This window comes from Elaeis guineensis, chromosome 4 (assembly GCF_000442705.2).
Source record: "Elaeis guineensis isolate ETL-2024a chromosome 4, EG11, whole genome shotgun sequence".
Lineage (NCBI taxonomy): Eukaryota > Viridiplantae > Streptophyta > Magnoliopsida > Arecales > Arecaceae > Elaeis > Elaeis guineensis.
Window position 1 is genome coordinate 44,428,732 of NC_025996.2, and position 21,427 is coordinate 44,450,158.

At 33.3% G+C, this 21,427-nt stretch overlaps 2 protein-coding genes across 3 annotated transcripts; both read left to right on the plus strand.

The window, feature by feature from the left end:
• Window positions 1-2,175: 2,175 nt before the first annotated feature.
• On the plus strand, window positions 2,176-3,762 carry LOC140857505 (NAD-dependent malic enzyme 2, mitochondrial-like). Its single transcript, XM_073256480.1, has 3 exons — window positions 2,176-2,293; window positions 3,235-3,349; window positions 3,480-3,762. The coding sequence occupies exons 1-3, from the start codon at window positions 2,217-2,219 to the stop codon at window positions 3,549-3,551; spliced, it is 264 nt and encodes an 87-aa protein (XP_073112581.1). The 5' UTR covers window positions 2,176-2,216; the 3' UTR covers window positions 3,552-3,762.
• Window positions 3,763-5,375: 1,613 nt separating this feature from the next.
• Window positions 5,376-12,682, plus strand: LOC105042877 (salutaridine reductase). 2 transcript variants are annotated; one of them, XM_010920229.2, is made up of 5 exons: window positions 5,376-5,534; window positions 5,643-5,886; window positions 10,296-10,382; window positions 11,201-11,392; window positions 12,143-12,682. In XM_010920229.2, the coding sequence occupies exons 1-5, from the start codon at window positions 5,497-5,499 to the stop codon at window positions 12,518-12,520; spliced, it is 939 nt and encodes a 312-aa protein (XP_010918531.2). In that variant the 5' UTR covers window positions 5,376-5,496; the 3' UTR covers window positions 12,521-12,682. The 2 variants fall into 2 exon arrangements, with proteins under 2 accessions (XP_010918531.2, XP_073112580.1); XM_073256479.1 differs by having other exon boundaries at window positions 5,380-5,534; window positions 5,651-5,886.
• The last annotated feature ends 8,745 nt before the right edge of the window (window positions 12,683-21,427 follow it).

Below are 21,427 nucleotides of genomic sequence, written 5' to 3' on the forward strand. Positions count from 1 at the left end.
TGTTTAACCTAAACTTTGTTAGAACTCTGGGAAAGGAAATGCTACAAATAAGATGGAAATCTGCAATATCCAACATAATCCTTGCTAGCCAAATCATGACCAACTCCTTTAACATCTTACATTATGTAATAAGATAAACTTACTTCTATTGCTATAATCTCAAATAAAGAGCTGAGACATGATTCATCCTCCCGAGAAGTTTGTTTTATCATAGCATAAGAAGCATTAATATTACAATGGATAGATAGATAAATAGATTGATTGATGGATGCATGGATGGATGGATAGATGGACTTGGTTCTTGGGTTGAATTGTTGAACAACAGGAATTGTTTTGTCCAGTTTAGCAAGACTTATGTCTTCCACGTCTTTTTAAAGGAAAAAAGGACTGTTTTGAGTTTGGGCTTGAAAAGAGGGACTGATATGTCAAAATCCCTATCTCAAATAATGAATTCTGTTGAGGATTAGAAACAGATAGGATAAAACAATTTGAAAAGGATGAGCTACAAATTATCCACTCATACAAGGCCTATTATAAAAAGTCAATTGGATTTCATCAAGTTTCATTGTCAGTTAGTTTTAGTGATTCAAAATTGTTTCTTTACTTTCACTATTGAGCAAGTTATCAACTGGGTGCAGTTATCAGCAGCAATTGAGAGCTGCCTAATTTATCAATGATGGCAATCGGCAATTGTGCATCACCGCTCCCCTCCCCTGGCCTCTATTATGTATCCTCTTCATGCCTATATTATTTACTCTATTAATGAATGGAAATTTCATTGTAGAAGAAAAAGAAAAATGAAAGACAGGTTAAGTGGTGGAAGAAAGAAAAAATCAAGCAAGTTGAACCAATTAACAAAATAGCAAGATCATGTAGAAATCATCTGTATAGGATAGTGTAATTCCCAAACAACTTGATGAGTCACCATGAGGGATGAAAAATAAGACTGACTAACTTTATAAATAAAGATTTGGGAGAGAGCATGGAGGAAAAACCACAAAAAGGGATGCTCGAGGATTTAAATATCAGTCTCTTCTGGAGATTGTCTTTTCTTTCATCCATATCACAGGCACTCCACTGGGAAGCCAGTGAAAGATGGAAAAGAGGTAGAAAAAGAGAGGCTGAATATCAAATCAGAAAGTCTTTGTTGGTCCCGTGGTAGGACATGGCTGAAATGCAAAGTTTAAGTGGAATTCCCTGGCTGGATTGGTGCTGTCTGAAATGAGATCAGCGGAACATTGTATGATGCCCTTTAGATGAGAACTCAAACTCTTCCACATTTGTTCCAGGAAGCATGGATGCTTAAAACTGCATGTTGTGGCCATATCTAATAAATATTGTAAATTAACATTTTCTGATATGGCTAGGGTAAGTTTTGGGTACTTGTTTTAAGCAGCATATTTTTTTTAAAGTTAAAATTGGCTTTTAATACTACCTGGTACATTCAGGAAACTCTGAATACCCCCAGCAATAAGGACTAAACAGGGCTGTGCTTTTTCTTTCTTTGATTAAAGTTGACCTTTTGATGATGGATAATTAAATTTAGGGTCTATCATTTTCTTGTTATTAATCATTGTGTGAATTGTTGTCTATCTATTTGAATGATGACAAAATAAAGTTTGTGGATGTTGATGTTATTGCTTGAGCATGAACTATGTTATAATAACTACTGATGCCTTATGGATGTGCTGTGTCTGCATCCCATATATGTGCCGAAAGTAGAATGTCTTGTTTAACTTTGACAAATTTTCCAGCAAATAACTAGTTTTTGCATTTTGACATTGCTCCATTGACTGTGCTGGCAAAGGTATTGATGTGAAGAGGTGATGGGGACTTGAGGAAAATATAGAAATTGGCAGTAGACAAGCATTTTAAGCAATCATTTTGATTTTCCTCCCTTCTTGGGATTTTTTTTTAAAGAAATGAATGAAATTATGCAGTAAGGTAAAATTGTACCACTCTACGCTTGTAAAAGACAGTATTCCTTACAATAAACACCAACCGAATGAACGAGGTTGAAATGCAATAATGTGATTTATATATTTTGCACATCTAATATCTTCAAGGTTATTATTTGGTTTGATGCATACTCGTACTTAAATTGTGCAGTTTACCATAAAAGTTTTTGAGTTCTGGCATTCATATTATTTACACAATTTATATCTAGAATTCAGTTTACTTATTCTGCTCTTGCTTTTCTGAAGTTTCTAACTTCAATGTTGTTGCACAGTCTTGCATCATACATCACGGAGGAAGATATCCAAAAAGGAATCCTCTTCCCTTCTATATCTAGGTAATTCATGTCTCTTATTGTCATGAGAAGCTTTGCTGTCACAACTACTACATTTTTGTGTTTTTCCCCCTTCTACAATCCATTTTCTTTCTATTTTATTTAGTTGTTACAGAAAATCTTTGAACTCTTATGATTGAATAATGTTGTCATGTCTCACATAAATAGCAACCTGGAATACATTACCTGCAGACAATCCGTATGAAATTATATATATATATGATAGGAACGTTCTTTTATTAACTTGACAAAACAGAACTATGTAACCTATAGTTTTTGGTTAGATAAAATACTAGCAAAAGAAAAAATCAACTATATATGTATTCTGTTTACTAGGATAAAATGTTGCTGTATATTAAAAAATATATGGTGCACATGTAACATAGAATGGTAGCTTGGATGGATCACCGGTTTTAAATGGGAACTTTATTGACAGGGATTTTTGGCTGCTAGGCATTTAGTTTGAGCAAGAGCTCCAATTTCATCTTCATTCGTGATATGAAAATCTTTGAACAAGTTGATTGGCAGAATTCCAATTTTTTCAAGATTGTACAATCTTTTGCCTCTTCTGATCTTCAAGAATTCTTCCTTTCGGCTTCTGTTTGTCAGCCCATTAACTTTCAATCAGCTTTCTAGTTACACTGCATGCCATCCGTGTGTCGCATGCCTGTGCATAAACCATGGAGCTGAATAAGGAGTTCTGCTTGAAATCTGACATCAACGGACATAGCTGAGCTTAAATTATCATACTATATATAAGGCCAATATAGAAGTTTATTTGAGCAGAGCAATAAGAATCTTCCCATAAATTGTCACACCTTTAATTTGTAAAGAGTAATAAATAAAAGCCACTGTAAAAGTTTAATCCCAGCAGAGCAATTTGTAATGACAATGCGTGGTAAGAAACTTCAGAGATTACTACTAAAATCGAGCACACCATGCAGGATAAGGCATATTACAACACAAGTTGGAACTGCTGTTGTTCATGCAGCCGTTGCTGAAGATCTTGCTGAAGGACACGGTGATATAGGTCTCAAAGAGCTGGCATACATGTCAAAGGTATCACAAAGATATGCTTTTTTCTATTTTAATATTTTTATTTAGTTGATTACAAGAACAATGCTGACTGGAAACTTTGACTTTCAGTCAAGGTGATCAAGTAATTTTCCATTTATAATTTTTGTTTCAGGAGGAGATAGTGGAGTACGTATCTCGCAACATGTGGTACCCCATCTATAGCCCTCTTGTTCATGAGAAATGAAGCTAGCATTTTTTTTATGAGATTTGACAATCTCTATACAAACATGATTTTTTTTTTTTTCTGCCTCTCTTTTTTCTTTGTATGCCCTGAATAGGGTTTTGGGAGGCAATTTCCGACAGGTGCTATGATCTAAACAAATTTTGTTACTTGTTATCTTATAGCATGATATGGAAGTTTGTCTAATACGTTACATTAGACACATCTTATGGAACTCCCTTGTTCTGTCCATGAGAACTTATGCATGTTCTGACTTGTTCTTGCAATCAAATTGGTATTCTGATGCCCTGATGAAACAATTGTAGAAAGCAACAATCCCCAGTCCCTACCAAGAGGGGTCGCAGCTCAGCCATCAGATCGCTGAACCTCCTGTTTGTTTTAGTTTGCTTGAGGAATGCAGTCGAGTGATTATCTTTTAATAAACTGAAGATACACATCATGTATTCTAAAGTTTTTAAAGGTTATAGTAGCTTCAAGGGAGTGTAGATGATCGCAGAGCGGCAGAGATCTTTTAAGAAAAACAAAAATTGGTCAGGGGCGAAATGTAAAAGAGAGTAGCAACATCGGTATCGCAGATTTTGAAGCCCCGACCAATTCTGATATTTTCTTCCCTTTCTACCACTAAATGACACCAGACATCTCTTCTTGTTTGCGTTTCATAGAGCAATTCGGTTATTCAGCTGAGGTCCCTCACTGCAGAAGTGGGACCTAACGTTTGGCGAGCCAATCGCTTAGAGGGACCACTCCATGCCACTAGAGTATTTCGTTCTTGTGAGAGAGGGGGTGATAATTTCATGAAGTTGTGGAGAGCATTGGAAAGCAGGTAATTTAAGACTTGTGGTAATATGAGTGACCCTTCTTGTCAGTGACTAGCCATGATCTTTCATTTAATATGGATTTTGCCATCCTGCTCCTAAAAAAACCATACAGCATGCAATGTTCCACCATCCGGTTCAAAATAGCCGGCTTAGATCAAGTATTGGTTAGCTGGCAGTACAGGTGAAAAGTGCAGGAATTTTTTTGCAATTTCTTTTAAAGACCATGCGTTGATCCAAGCTAGGGGAGGAGGAGGGGGTGGTTAGCTGGCGACCAATATCCAAGTCAGATTTGGTCAGTGGTAGCCGGATTTAACCAGCAGCTAGTCTGAGAGCTAGAGAGAGAGAGAGAGAGAGAGAGGAAGGAAAAGGGGAATACGGAGGAGGGATGAAGCGAAAACGTGGAGGAGAGACTGGTTCGGTGGCCGGCTGGAACCGACCGGGAACCGGATAGGTTCACCCACTTTTTCGATGGTCTCACATGCGTTTATATATTTTTTTTATTCGTTACAACATATGCGTCTATGTTATTAAATTCTAATTTCTATCACCGAGACAGATCTACTCCCTTGGTCAACGCCTTAGATCCCGCCACTCAATATGTTGCCTGTCTTCGGATCCCCCCGACCCAATCACAACATAGTTTTTTTTTTGACCACCCCAAAAAACAATAGATCATACAGCTGGATTCATGTGGGCCCCACTGTGCTTATTTCAAATTGCTGCCTACATATATTGTCTCGATTTATTCATAAAAAAAAGAATAATTTTATCCTGGATTCATGGTGGACCTAAGCCTCCATCAGCTCCAATAATTTGATCTATCCAAGACAAACATTGTTTCAAATCTATCCGTCTTTTTGTGGCTTGGAGAGATTCCTTGCCCATTGGAGATGCTTTATTTAGTCCATTATGTCCTTGTAAATTAAAAAAATGTTATTATTATTTGAATTAATGATGTGCACCACCGACTCTCGGTGGGGAAGACACAACGGATTTTTAAATGGGATGGATACCCACTAGGCAATAATTAATAATTACTAAGCCATGGAATTATATGATCGAGAGCAAGGAAGGGGAACGTAAACCTACTCTATCCATTGTTTCCGGCTCTCTTCTGCCGGACGCCAGTCATGGAAGGAGCCATCGGCAGCAGCCTCGTAGAGAAGAGGTAGCTTGCCATTTCTTATCATGTCATATACTCTCTTACTAGGCCTCATTATATATATATATATATATACATATATATTCAATTAAGTTTCTAGTGAAACGCTTCTAGGATCGCAGTTGTAACAGGAGGGAACAAAGGAATTGGATTGGAGATATGCCGGCAGCTGGCTTTCAATGGGGTCAAGGTCATACTAACGGCCAGAGATGAGAAGAGAGGCATGACAGCAGTGGAGAAGCTTAGAGAGGGTGGTCTTTCTGACGTGGTCTTTCATCGGTTGGATGTGACTGACTCTTCTAACATTGCTTCCTTGGCACATTTCATTGGAGCTCAGTTCGGAAAGCTTGACATCTTGGTAAGGAGATATATATATATGTTTGTTATAAAAAACTATCAAGCTTTTGGTTGATTGAGTAGGAAAAAGATTAGAGATGACCATAGAGTAGCCTATTCAGATCTTTCTTAAATATTCATTTTAAGGATAAAAGTAATGAATTCTTTATTTTTCAGACTGTTATGCTGGGTTGAAAATATAGAAAAAAATATGATAGAAAAAAAGAACTTAGTTGGATAAGGCACTTCTAGGAAGCTTTTTTTAAAGATAGTGATTTCTCCTCTTTGTGCAAAAAGACTTTTGAAAATTCTATCCCAAGGATACAATACCCAACACAAAGATGATATAAGATTGTACTTCTTAATCACCTTTAATCAAGAACCCACATCGAAAAAAATGAAGCAAACAAAGAGGGTTTTAAGAAAGTATAGAATAGAAAGTCTGAATAAAAAAGTAAATTAATCTCGATTTCAGATGTTCCATAGATTTATAAGAGTCGAAATGACGCATAACTTCAAAAACGATGCAATCCTGCGGAATCCAAATGTTGTATATGATTTATTTTAGAAAAGATACAATTCTATGAAATTTTTAAACATTGTAAAGTTTACGAATAGCTAATAACTATCCACGAGTTTTTAAAAAATTAAAACTTTAGATAACACATACCTTATTAGAAAAAAAATATTTAACAGAGTTTATCTGTTTAAAAATTTTTATTTTTAGAAAATATATTAATTATACAACAATCCCCCACTTATGTTCTAATAATAATAATAATACTGCTAGTATCAAAAGATAAAGAAAAATAAATTTGGATTTAGTATAGTGCAGGCCTTAGGTGGATTACCCTTGAACCTAAGGTTTGAATAAAAATTATGAGAATTGCAAAACTAAAACTATTAAACCTTAATCTTAATTAGTCAAAACTTGTTACTAATATTCACACTATGCATGGGTTCTTGTTATTAAGGCAACGCATTATCAGTCATGTGCTTTATCCCAGTTTAGCAACTCTACTAGGGTTTCAACGGTAACCCCTTGGAAGCTGTCCTAATCTCCTTCCTTGCAAAGGCAAAACTCATCAAGGGTCTCCATAATTTCATTATTCATCCCATATAAGCTATGAGTTTTTTTAAGGACATTGTTCAACCTATTTTGTTGTGGATATTACAGTGCATTCACATAGACATAAAACTTTATATAGTTTTATATCCCCACTATTTCAAAGATAAAAATGCACTAGAAATACAACCTTCATGTTGACATTTCATGGATAGTAACTTGACTAAATTTTCTTTGAACTCTAAGTAGTGATTCTTCAATTATTGAGTAGAACCCAAAACTAACATCATTTTTTAGAGTAGGCTACAGTTAAGCTTATCTCTTTAAACTGGTAATACTCCCATGCCTCTTATGCTTTTAGTAATTTTGTCACCAGATAAAAGCTTTGTAAGGGGGTCAGCTAGCATTTGATCTTTTAATTTTCTTATCAAGTTGATTTTCTACTCCTTCCTTAAAGATTTTAAATTTCTCAAATGCCTTATCTTTAGTTCTTATTAGATATATATATATATATATATATAAGTGTTGGGCAAGTGCTAGCGCAGACTCAATGGGACCTAGAGAGGGGTTGCCAGCTGGAGGGATAGCTGTTGACTTGGCAACAAGCCTCGAGAGCCAACTTGGAGGGTCAGCTTGTCCCTGCTGGGTCGGGATTAAATTGGGGCTGACCGTCCAACTTGCTGCTTGAGGTCAATTTAGTTTCAAGCTCATCCGCATGCTTATCGCGAAGTTCTGTGCTAGTTGATAAAAGCTAATAAACCCTGCCTTCTATTGGACAATTGTCTTTTAGAAGAGTAGATGGGGTTATAGTCCTAAGATGGGATATCAAAGCGAGGTTGTAGATTCAAAACCCCGAAGGTCCCTCGGGTGTCACTGAGAGGGGGAGGGGGATTGTTGGTGCTTATCATGGAGTTTTGTGCTAGTTGATAAAGACTAATAAACACCCCCTTCTATCGGGCAATTACCTTTTAGAAGAGTGGTCGGAGCTTTGGTCTTAAGAAAAAATAAATTTTGAAATAGTCATCAATAATTATTATAAAATACATCTTTCATCCTCTATTTCATTGATCCTTATTATCACATATATCTGAATGAATTAATTCTAGCAATGTAGTTGTTCTTTCTACTGGTTTGAAAGGAGTCCTAATAATTTTTGCTTGTACACAACATTCACAATTACTAGTAGTTAATTTGAAGTTAGTTTTAGGAATTAATTTATGAGAAGTCATTCTATCCATAGTCTTATTACCAATATGTCTTAATCTATAATGCCAAACATAATATAGATCATCAACAATATAAGCAGAAATAATAACATCTTTATTTAAACTAAGTACATATCATCCTTGGCATATCCTTTCCCAACAAATAATCTCTATTTAGAGATGATCACTTTTTGGGAATCAAATACAACTTTAAAATCATGATCATCAGGTTTCTTAGTAGAAATAAGACTCTTTCTAATTTCAAGAATATGATGAACATCTTGAAGAATGAGGACTTTTCAGATGTAAGAGGAAGTTGAACTGTCTCTTTATCAATGATAGCACTAGTAGAGAAGCTACCCACAAATGCAATTTTTTTATTATCAAAAGTCTCATAAGTCTTGAATACTTTCCTATGAGGAGTCACGTGGCAAGTTGTATCCGAATCAACTCACCATCCTTCATCCATATTAATCATGAGAATTTCAGTGAGCATGGTAACCATTTCTTTATTGACTTTCATCATGTTAGCTTCATCATTCTTTTTTTTCTTTGCAAAAGTGACACACCTTTGCAAGATGTCCCATCTTTTGCAAACATTATAGGGACCTTTACTTTTCTTGTTCCTCTTCTTCTTGAAAGCCTCTTTCTTCCTCTTGAAATTAGAAAAATTCTTGATTCCATTATGAAACTTGTTTTTAGGCTAGGAAGAGGATGCTGGAACTTTAACATTATGAATATTGTCATCTTTTCCTTGATTCTCAAGTTCATCTTTTTTACGTGCTTCACATTCAACTTGAATGTATTGCAGCAATTCATCAAATTTTGGAGACTTTTTTTTTATGCTTTAAATATCTTTGGTAGTCATTCTATGAAGATGGAAGCTTATCGATAAAGCTTATCAATAATTGTAGAAACTTGAAAAGTTTCTGAAACTGGTTCACCTGCATCCGCACATTTACATGCAATGTTGTTCTAAGCATTTACTTGCTCCATAATAGGCTTTGAATCAACCATGCATCTTAAAATCAATGTACTTGTTAATAAGGGAAGAATGATTTTTAGCATCCTCATTGACATATCTTTATTGGAGTGTATCCACAACTGTAGAGTGGTACCATACTTGTGAAATATGTTGAATAAATCATTGGTCATAGCAATAAGAAGAGTGTAGCGGCATATATAGTCATCTTGTAGCCACTTTCTTTGTTCCTCATTGCACTCTCCATTGCTTCTTTCTTATCGTGGATACGACACGGTTAACATGTAGGCAACTTTAGTAATAGTGAATTGAAAATAAATCTTCATCACCCATCTCTTATAATTTAGCCTATCAAGCTTTTCAAGCCTTTCTATTTCTGTAGTTTGGATCTTGATAGCCGTAGAATCTATTTGAAAATTATTATCTTTAAATTGTTATGCTGGGTTGAAGATATATAAAGAAATATGATAGAAAAAAAGAACTTAGTAGGGTAAAGCACTTCCAAGCTTTCTTAAAGATAGTGATTTCTCCTCTTTAGGTGCAAAAAGATTCTTGAAAATCCTATCCCCAGGATACGATACCCAACACAAAAGTGATGTAAGATTGCACTTCATAATCACCTTTAATTAAAAACCCACATCCAAAAAAATAAAGTGAAGAAAGAGGATTTTAAGAAAGTACTAAATAGAAAGATTGAATAAAAAAGTAAGTTAATTTCAATTTCAGATGTTCCATAGATTTATAAGAGTCCAAATATCGCATAACTTTAGAAGCAATGCAATGTTGTGGAATCCGAATGTTACATATGATTCTTTCCAGAAAAGATGCAACTCCACAAAATTTTTTAAACATTGTAAAGTTTCCTAATAGCTAATAACTACCTAAGAGTTTTTAAAAATTTAAAATTTAGATAACACATATCTTATCAGAAATAAAATACTTAACAGAGTTTATTTGTTTAAAAATTCTTATTATTAAAAAATATATTAATTGTATGACACATACAAAAATACAACTACTTGAGTAGTATGATTGGATTGCCCTCCTTTTTTTTCTTTTAAAAAAAGGAGAAAAGATAAAAGAAAACATTGCTTAATTAATTGTTTTACATTGCTGTTGCAAAGTTTCTATTAAGGAAATAAGTAACTTTTTTTAATTCATAAATTGATACATTGCAGGTAAATAATGCAGGAATTGGGGGAGCAGCAATAGACTTGGAGAAACTATCTGAGATTTTGAAGGACTCAAAATCTACAAGTGAAGAGGTCATGAATAAAATATGAATAACTTGCTCTCTTTCTGAAAAAGCTTCCTATTGTGAAATGCCACAATTCAATTCTTACAATAGTTGCACAATTCTAAGTGCTATGATGAGTAGACAATATATTATTATTTCAGTTAGAGGAGGTAATTTCTTATATGACCCGTAAATCCAACCTGCAACCAACCTCCTTTGAGCAAGCTCAGGCTTTATGTAAATGGGTCTGAGTCGGAAATTGATGGTTCCAAGTCACAAGTCGACCCTTCCCAACCTCTTTATTAAATCTGTTGAGTTTATATTTAGAGTCCTAACTGGCCTAAACTGTTTTTATCCATCTAACAATTGGGTTGGGTCATGACATACCCTGTTTAACCCATTAAAGACCCACTTAATTTGTTCAAAGATGGCTCAACCCATTTAAGAATAGCTTAGCCTATTTTACCTAATTTGATCCATTTATTAAATAAGTTATATAAGTCTAGTCGGTTTATCTATTTAATAAAAAAATCGAGTTTGTGTTTGGATTTTTGATCTATTTACTTAATGGACCAATTTTCAAGTTGATAGGTTTTTTGATTTGATTTATGTTTGACCTGATCTATAGCTGACTAGTTTGACCCGATTGCCTTCCCTAATTTCTACTCATATCTTCTTGTATATAAATTACATAAAATAAAAGTTATATTAATTATTAAAATAAGTTTATAGTTTCGTAACTGATTTTTTTGGTCGGCAAATCAAGCTTCACTCTGTAACTTATAACTTACTACCGAGATGTTGCCAAGTATAATATTATTGACATATGTTATTCTTATTTAATAGAAAGTTGAAGATACAGAAGGTATATTTAATTGGACGAAGGAAAATTCTCAACAAAGTTATGAGATGGCAGAAGAATGCTTGAGAACAAATTACCATGGCGTTAAAGATGTTACAAAGGCATTACTTCCCCATCTTCAATCATCTCATTTTGGGACAATAGTAAATGTTTCCTCTACCCTTGGGCAGCTTCAGGTGATGAACTATTGTTATTAGGTTATATAATTTTAAAAGCAAAAAGTTAAAATGGTTATCTTTGCTATTCTTTGATTTTTCTTCCAATGTCTTTTTTGGTAAAAGAAAGTTCTCTGTTCAAAAAAATAAAATCTTGATTATTCATCCTTTCTTTTTCATGTGCAACACCTAGCACTAGCAAAGAGACATATTGGAAACTATAATGATAAGGAAACAAAAATAAATATAAAAAAAATAAATCAAAAAATTCTCTCAATATTTTTTTATAGCCGGTGCTTTAGAATTTTAAATATTCATATTGATGGATCATTTTTAAAAATCAACAATCATGGAAGATCTCCTGAAATCCTAAACAAATTTTGGATTTTGTAGATAATCTCTTTGGTTGAAGTTCGTTCTAACTCGATGTTAAATTTGATCAAAGAAGCAAGTCATAGGTGAGGATCCCCTGATATTTTAAAAAGCAGCAAGTTCGATCCTGACAATTCTTGCTGAAAAACATTGATTGATATGTCATTGCAAAAGCAAGTACATAATGATTTATACTTTTGGCATTTAAGAGTAAAGTGGATCACATTTTGGAGAGAAAAGTGAAAAAAAAAAAATATCAAAGGAAACAGTCTTCAATTTCAAAACTTTATTTTTTATTTATATAGTATAAATAATATGATTTGAGATGGAGTTATCATGTTGATTATCTCAATATTTTTGCAAAAACTTACATCTATCTTCTTCATTTTGTTGTTTCAGTGCATCCCAAACGAAGGTCTTAGACAAGAGCTAAATAACATAGATGGTCTTTCAGAAGACAGATTGACCGATTTATCAAATTTGTTTTTGAAAGATTTCAAGGAGGGCTTGCTTGATGCTAATAATTGGCCAACTTTTGCGTCAGCATATACAGTGTCTAAAGTACTTGTTAATTGCTACACGAGGATTCTTGCAAAGAGGTACCCTAGTTTATGCATTAATTGTAATAGTCCTGGATATGTCAGAACTGATATAAATTATAACACTGGGAGCTTGACCACCGAAGAAGGAGCCAAAGGACCAGTGATGTTAGCCTTATTGCCTAAAGGTAGCTCCTCTGGACTTTTCTATGATCAAACAAAAATATCAATATTCTAAGTATGGTTGTCTCACCATAATAGTGTTGGTTCGAAAGGAAGATGATCTGCCCCTTCTTGTATGTTTGTATATCAATTATGACCATTTGTGAAATTGTATACATTATAAGAGTTGTGTATGGACATTATTATGTGTATGGATATCTATTATTTTTGTTTTAAATTTAATTTTGCCTTTAGTCTTTGATATAAGGATAATCTCTTTTTTTTTATATATTATCTTTTTAACGTGTCGTTGGAACAACATACTGTCAATTTATTTCAAGTTTCAAAATAAGCTTATCGTGCATATGTTTGCGAGAAATCCCCTACAGTATGGATGATGGAGTTTTCCTTCGTTATACATACATGCACGTGCACCCACACATACAGACACACTTGTACATGTTTGTTTATTGGTATGTAGATATGCATGGGGGCTTGCATGATATATCAACAATTTGAATCTTGTTGTAGAGAAAATTTAGTGAGTGGTGAATCGAGGGAAATGAAAAGAGTCATTAAAAGGTGGAGTTATAACATAGATCATCTAAATGCACCCATCTTCATATTTATACGATTTTTATCAAAAGAAAGAACTTTATATATCTGAACTGCACACTATTCCAGTTGTCAAATGCCTCCTCTCCTTAAAGAAAATTCTAGGTTCAAGTTTGACGTGGTGGCCCTCCATATTTTAAGATCTAGACTATTTACTTTGGTTGGGTTTTTTTACTTTTCTCTCAAAGAAAAAAAAAAAAAATCATGTATTGTTTTAATTTTATCAATATATTATAATATATAAACTTTTGATGAGAAGACTAGTATTATGGGCATGTGGGAATGCATGTTTAGAAAAAATAAATTATGGCACCAATATGCAATATCTTATTATTCTATTTTGAGAGATAAAATAAGACACGACTATGATTGGATGGTTAAGAGAGAGAAAAGTAGGCCTATGTTGAAGTTTGAATGAAATTCTTATCAAATATAAAAACTATGTAGGTTTTTACTTTTTTACCCATATATATATATATATATATAATATATATATATATATATATATATATATATATATATTGTCATTTAATGTTTGGTCTCTGTTGAAAAAAAGTTTAATTCCTGCCCCATGATTTTTTTTTTTTTTAAACAAGCACCTCATGATTCAGGTGACCATTTGACGTTTAGTTTCTAGCCTTGCACATCGCAAATGCGAGTAAGTGCGCAAAAATATTGGTATTAGTACATATGAGACTAAATATTAAATGATAAGGATGAAGGATCAGGTGTGAAATGGCACTCAACTAAAAATCTGGTGTCAAGTCTTTCTTTTTTTTACATAATATAGATAAAGCATCTTTCTGATATTGACAAAAATAAGAAGCACAAAAGCATAAAAGCTTTTCTAGTTTGAGAGGAAAATAGATTTTATTCTTTTCCCCTTGTGTATATAAATAGGCTTTAGCTTAAATATGACTACAGCATAACATATAAACTCTTACTATACTGTAATTATAGAAAGACTTAGCTCTATTAACTAGCTTTGTTTTGCTAAATGCATTCAATGAAGTGAAAGTAGATGTTTAAACATGAAGGTAGCTCCTTAAAACTTAAAAAAAGAAAAAGTAAATAAAAGAAAGGAAAAGAAGAGAAATTATCCTGCTAAAGTTCATTAGGGGCAATTGTAAACCTTGAGGATACAAAATGTAGCCATTTTGCAAGAGCACCTAAATCAATTTGACACACAAATTATCTACTCAGGGGTAATTAATATCAACAATGTAAAGGTCTTGGGAAGCTTGTAAAAAGTAGTCAGGTGGGTTCTTCAGTTGGTGCATTGGCAACGAGAGGAAAATTGCAAAGAAAAGAGCCCATGGTTTATGGTTGATATCAATGTCAACAACGAACAAAGTATAATTAGACAGGTATTTTTTATAATATTTTTAGAAAAGTGGTGGTGATTTTCAAATGCTATACTAATATCTAAGCCTCTTCGTTGTAGTAAGATTGGAGATATTCACTTTGAAAATATCGGTGCTCGGATATTGCATAGATTTCAAATTTTAGTAGTTTTACTATGTTTGCTTCAAGAGATAAGTTCGATATTTTAAAATAAAATAAAATACTGTTCAGTTAGCCAGCAGTTTAGTCTAAGCAATCAATAGTATAGAGAGACTAAGATCTAGATATTTGATGTATTATATTCAAAGTAGGTATAGTATGCTCGAACCATGCACGATAATTTAATTTAGCTTGGTATATTACTTGGGAACTGAATTTAACGCCGACACAAAAGATAAACTTTTTGAAATACTACTATTTAAATTGTCATGGTAATTAAAATATATATTTTATAAAAATTGAGCCGCTTAATTTTTATTGATTTGATATTGATTATTTGAGATTATTGTTCACTGTCATTTGAAGTTAAGTTATTGAAGTTGCTTGGATGTGGAGGTCTATGATTCTTATAGCGTATGATGGAAAAAAAATTAAAATTTTTAATTATATTTATAAGTTTGGAAGGATGAAATTGAAAAAGGGTATGAAATTTTTTTGAATAAATTATAAAAATCTTTATAAGGTTTATGTTTATTAAATTTACATTCAATAATTTAAAAAACCTATGGTTACACCTTTAAGGTATAAAGCTATTACTCAAATTGTTTAAAAAATGTGAAATGATGAAAATACCATCCTTCAATTGAGGAGAAGGAGAATTTTTGTACTTTACCTTAAAAAGGTTCGGTCTTTTCCTTGGCATTTAAAAGCATCATACCTTCATTTCCCACACAATGTCTAACATTTCTAAATGCCAATTGCCAATGGTAGTTAAAGCATGCAGCCCCTCCTCCTCTATCTCTCTGGCTCTTCACCTCATGCATGTTGAAAGCTTTGGGGAAATCAGCCGGGCAAAATAAAGTGTGAGTTCTGATTTGCTTTCTGCTACAACCAACCACATCAACTCCTCCACTCCCACTAAGAGGGCTCCATGAATTGTGATTGCTGGAATTTTGATCAAGTTCATGCTGAAGAGATTGGTCCCCCGAATCAGTCTGGCTTCAACATAACCACCGACTAATCGAGGCTTCCAATCGATGAACAACTGATTGTCCGGGCCGATCGATGGCCGGAAGGTGATGACATCCCCAGCTTTGAGGCTCTTCTCTTTCATGAACTGGCTCCACCTATTGGTCAGCATGTAGCCATGGCTATTATTCCAGTATGAGCAGCGGAACCCTCATACTTTCCCACAGGCATGCGTTTGTAGGTGGCGCCACTTGATATCAAGCTGATTCAGTGAGGCCATGAAATTTTAATAAACGGGAGAAGATAAGGGTTGAGTTATTGTTGAGGGCATTGAAAATTGCAAACGAGAGCTTCCTTGTGCGTGAAGGGACTGCAAGTATAATAATGTAATGTTTGAGAAGAATCCTGGAGGGGCTTAACATTGTTGGGATGAAAACTTATATGAAGCTCCATTAGCTATGGCCTTCTCTATCTCAAGGCCAAAAAAAAAAAAAAAAAAAAAGGGAAAAGGATGGATAGATAGAGGGAAGGACTGTATGCACCTAAGAAGACTAACCAAGCTATGCCTGTAAGAAACCTTTTTGAGAAAGAATTGTTTCGAAGACAAAGTTACAAAGACTGGTGTTTTCAATGGAAAAGAAAGTGAAAAATTTGGAGAATGTAGGACTTTTTTCCCCATTGAATGTACTTGTTGCAAGAGTATGACCTATTAAAACCCCAAATTTTCTTATAAATGGTGGTTGATGTTTGTGCTATAGATTTTGGATGATACAAACCATATCTTGGCATTTAATATCACCTGTATATTGTCACACCCCGAACCTAATATCCGGATCTGATACGTGATGGCCGCACACTCCTTAGAGCAGGTCCTAAAGAATATGCAAGACCAAAAGTAATTCATTACAACTTCAATATCCATAATATCTAATTTTAATAATAATTAATAAAACATACATAATTACACATTAAATTTTTTCAATCCTCTGATCAGATATCAATAACCCTCTATTTATGCATCCGCTCATTCGCACATCTATACCATAGCTAATCATGAGCGTCCTGTAACTCTGAGAAGAAAAAGAAAGATAAAGGGTGTGAGCTTTACAGCCCAGTAAGAATTTTCATATCACATCGATATAATAATATAATCTGAAAATAAGAATAAGCAATAAAATATAAAATTTTATATTCAATATCCGGAATAATTCAAACATCTATAAATTATCTGTCTTGTCAAAAGATATGCATGTTAATGGGTGAAATACTTTTGTTCAACGATTGTTTCATGTCTTCTCTTTCATTTCTCTTTTCATAATCACATGATTTTTAACTTTTTTCTTTTTGACTTTGGACGAACCAAGTCTATACCTCAGTCATCATCTGAATCAATTTTCACTTAAAAGCCTTTCAAGGCTGTCCCAGGATGAGCTCCTGGCCGGCTGTCCCACGTATGAAAGTCCGTGAGAGGCTGTCCCAAGCATAAGCTCTTGGCGGGTTGTCCCAGGCATGAGCTCCTGACCGACTGATCCACCTATAAGCCAGTGGGGGCTGTCCCAAGCATAAGCTCCTAGCAAGCTGTCCCAGACATAAGCTCCTGACAGACTGTTCCACATGATAAGGTTAGTCCATACCATATCTTTCTTTTTTATTTAATCATTATGTATTGATTTCATCAAATCAATTCCGACTTACATTATGATCAATTTAGATATGTCATATCCATATAATTATGTCATCAATTTCTGATACATATATATTAACATAATATACTCATGCTCAAAATCATATAAGCAAAAGATGGTGTCTCGGATATAGCAAATTCATCGATCTCAAATTCAATGATGCAAAACCAATGATGCAAAATCAACGATAAAATAGCATATATAATAGTGATCATATACAGGGATTCTTACCTTTATCGATGACTGATCCAAATACAAAAATCAATGTTCTTTTTTGACTTATGAATTTCTCTAACAAGATATTTCACTCGATATCTTATGCAGACAATCGTATCTCTTCATAACCCTGATCAAATATAAAAATTATATATAAAAAAATTATCGATAATCGATCCTAATAACACAAATCTAGGATCTCTCCTAGGATTAACCAAATTGGGATTCACCTAAGTATCGGGACCCTCTATTGGTCCACAAAACTTTAAGAGAGAGAAAATCCATGAAGAGAGAGAAAATTCTAGAAAGAAAAAATTTTCAAGAGAGAAAGTAGAGAGAAAATAGAGAGAAAAATCTTTATATCCTTCAAATGAGGCAATTATGATCAAGATTATCAGAGATCATATCAAGGTGACTCAATATGGATTAACTATGATCGATGTTATAGATTTCAAATAAGGACCAAGCTAGGATCCAATCTACTGTACGTATTTCGGAGCAATCTCAGGTTATCATATTTTTATCTCAAATTTATCCTAGGATCTGTGATGCAATCAGAGAGAGAAAGATCTTAGAGAGACAAAATTCATAAATAAAAAAAAAAGATTTAGAGAGAGAAAATAGAGAGAGAAACTGGAGAGAGAAAGGTAGATAGAGGAGAAAGAGAAAAAGAGGGAGAGATAGAGATAGAAAATTCTCTCTTTCTTTTTTTTTCTATTTTTTCTTTTTCTCTCTCTTTTTCTTTTTCTTTTTCTCTTTTTCTTTTTCTTTCTTCTTCTGTTTTTTTCTTTTCTCGTTTTCTTCTTCCTTTCGTCTTCCTTGGCCGAATAGGAGAAGGACCAAAGGGAAGGGGCTTGATGGCTCGAGCTCCAGTGAGGAGCGGCGGTGTTTGATCGACGGTGACAGAGCAAAGAAAGACGGGCGGTGAGGTTCGGCCGGCGAGAAACTTAGAGAAAATCAGAAAAACAGAGGATCCACCCCTTACTCTTGTTTTCTGATCATTGGCCGATCGCAGGTGGCCAAGACCCATAGGGAAGGAAGGCTAGGAGGTAAGGGTCCTATCCTAGGGTTAGACGCCGTAATCAACGGCGTCGGTGGCTGAAAAAGAGAGAGAAAAATTTTGGTAAAAATAGGGATTCACCTTTCATGGACTTTCCGACGAGCTCGACGGCCGACGAGGGTGCATCGTGCCGTGGAAAGGAGGAGAAGGAAGAGAAAAAAGAGGAGAAGGGCTTACCTTCGACTCCGATGAGGTCTCCGACGAGTGTTTGAGATGAACACGATGAGGATATCCGCGGCTTCCACGAAAAAAATTGAAAAAAATAAAAAAAAAAATCCGGTGCTCGCCGTGGCTAGCCATAGAGGAGGAAAGGGGGATTTTATAGAGGTCTTCTTAGGGTTTCTAGTGGCCCTAGGAGTCCTTTTCCTGATCGATCATGGGAAAGAAGAAGAAGATCCAATGGAGTCTTCTTCTAGATATTTTTTTTCCTCATATGGGCTTGATTCAGGGCCCAATTGGGCCGGGTGTTATATTCTCCCCTCTTCAAATAATTTCGTCCTCGAAATTAAATTATGTTGTTTGAGATATGTACTTAAAACATACACTCATCATGTCATTCTCACACTTTCAATAATATCTTGCATATTATTTATTTCTCATAATCTTGTTATAACTAAATTATTTAAAATTTCAAATTCATCCCTTCTTATTGATTTCTCAATTTTTTTTTTTGAAGAACAGTAATATTTTGGACTTGTATTAACATACCACAGCTATTTGTCTAATACATTCCACTCAAATTCATAATTATCTCAGACTATCTATGATGTAAAAATAAAGAAAGATCGAATATTGGACACTCTTCACAATCATCGATTTTTTTTCTTCTTTTGACCTCCCAACAATTTTATATGTAGACTCTCATTTTAAGAAAACCTCAATCTTCTATATCAGTCCAAGTAACAATATTAAATTTAGAAAAATATGAGATCTGTGTCAATACATTCTAAGTTTGAACTAATAACAGAACTATCAAGCTGTTAATAAACTTGAGATATCTAGGATTTCTAGGTATTATCTACAATGAAGCAACCTACTGACAAAAATTATCCGACTATGATCAGATTAGGTCAAAATCTATTGCATGCTTTCATTATCAATAAATTTTTTTTATTTGCAACTAATATCTTCCACTATAATAACTTTTGAATCATGAAATTAATATTTTTTTAATCAATTTAATCCACCATACTTTTGTTGTGCACTCTGAGCTTAATTTATCAAATTATATAAGTTATCGAAAGATAAGAATATCTTTGTATGTTAAATCAACCATACATAGATGCAACTTTCAAATTTCATTTAAACTTAGAGCAAAACTTTAAGTTTCTTTGTCTTTACTATTTGTTGGGCATAGCACATCAAAATTAAATCTTGATCCACTTCCTATGTTTGAAATTATTGTATAAGCTTCATCGCTCCTTAAAAATCCAACATATCTTAATTAGAATTAATCTTAGATTTACCTTACAATCATTTAGATAATTTTCAAACCAATATTTTTTTGTAAAAAAATTAACTCCAACTTGAACAAACTAGAAGACAACTGAAGTCAACATCTTTGTAAGTAGAATCAACTTAGTTATTTCTTGTAGAGCTCTCTTCATCACAATCCTTAATATTAATCGATAAATCTATACAAAATCTTATCCCTTGTATAAGTCATTCAAAATTTAACACTAGCAAGATATCTTAGTTCAATTCAGAAATCCGAACTTTGACTTGAATAATTAATACACTTTACCATCTTCAACAATCACAAGAAAAATTAAAAAATCTAATCCAAAGATGGTAATACGAATTATTAAAGATTTCATCATAATGTATATATCATATTCTAATAAAATTAGTTTTTTTTATTCAATTTAACAACAATATCAAAGTACCTTAGATATACTTAGAAAAACAAGCTTTTGACTTAAAATTTTATGCAACTTGAAGATCAAAAAATTATATCCAAATATTATATTTTGAATAACCAAAGATTTCACCAAGATATATATCTCATATTCTCATAATAAAATTCAAATATATTTTTTATTTAAAACTGAGTTTTATATATGACATCTTAGAAGTTCAATGCTCGAAAATATTTTTTTTTCATATGATACAATTCTTTCTTAAACCATACCCTAATTAACTTCCTTTTTAATAAGTCCAAAATTTATAATGCTCAGACAATTATCATCGAAATTAAAAAAAGTATCATGATCTTCAATCATATAAGTTTAACATTCCAAATCATTTAGTATACTCAACTTATCAATACCTTGCACTTCATTCCAGGGTCAACTCTTCATACTTAGGTCAACCTTACAAATTAAAATCTAAGATATAACTCGTAAATTTTATTATAGACATCATATACCACTTATGCATAAATTTTATCATAGTATCTATTGATTCGAAATCCAAATATTGAATCCTTTCTTTTTGTCTATCATGTTCCTCATGATCATAGCCTCAAGTTCAAATATTACTAAGGTCATAATTCGAATAATTATAACCTCAAGCTCAAATATCACTTAAGTCATATTCTCTGGTGATCATAACCTAAACTCTAATATCATTCTATTACATCCTTAATGATCATAATCTTAAACTCTGATATTATCTATCATACTCTATTGATTATAATCTTAAAAATATCACAATCCCTAGTGACCTTAAAATTTTAATACTACTTCAGTTTATTCTCTGATATTACTCTGTCACATCCTATTAATCATACATAAAGCTTTGATATCACTTCATAATTTTTAATGATCTTAAACTGAAGCTCTGATATTATTCTATCATATCCTAAATCACTTATATCATAGATCTCATATGATCATAATCTATGCTCTGATATCATCCTGTAATATTTAAATCACTTATATTATAATCCTTAATGATCATAATCTGAGCTTGATACCATTCTGTCACATCCCAA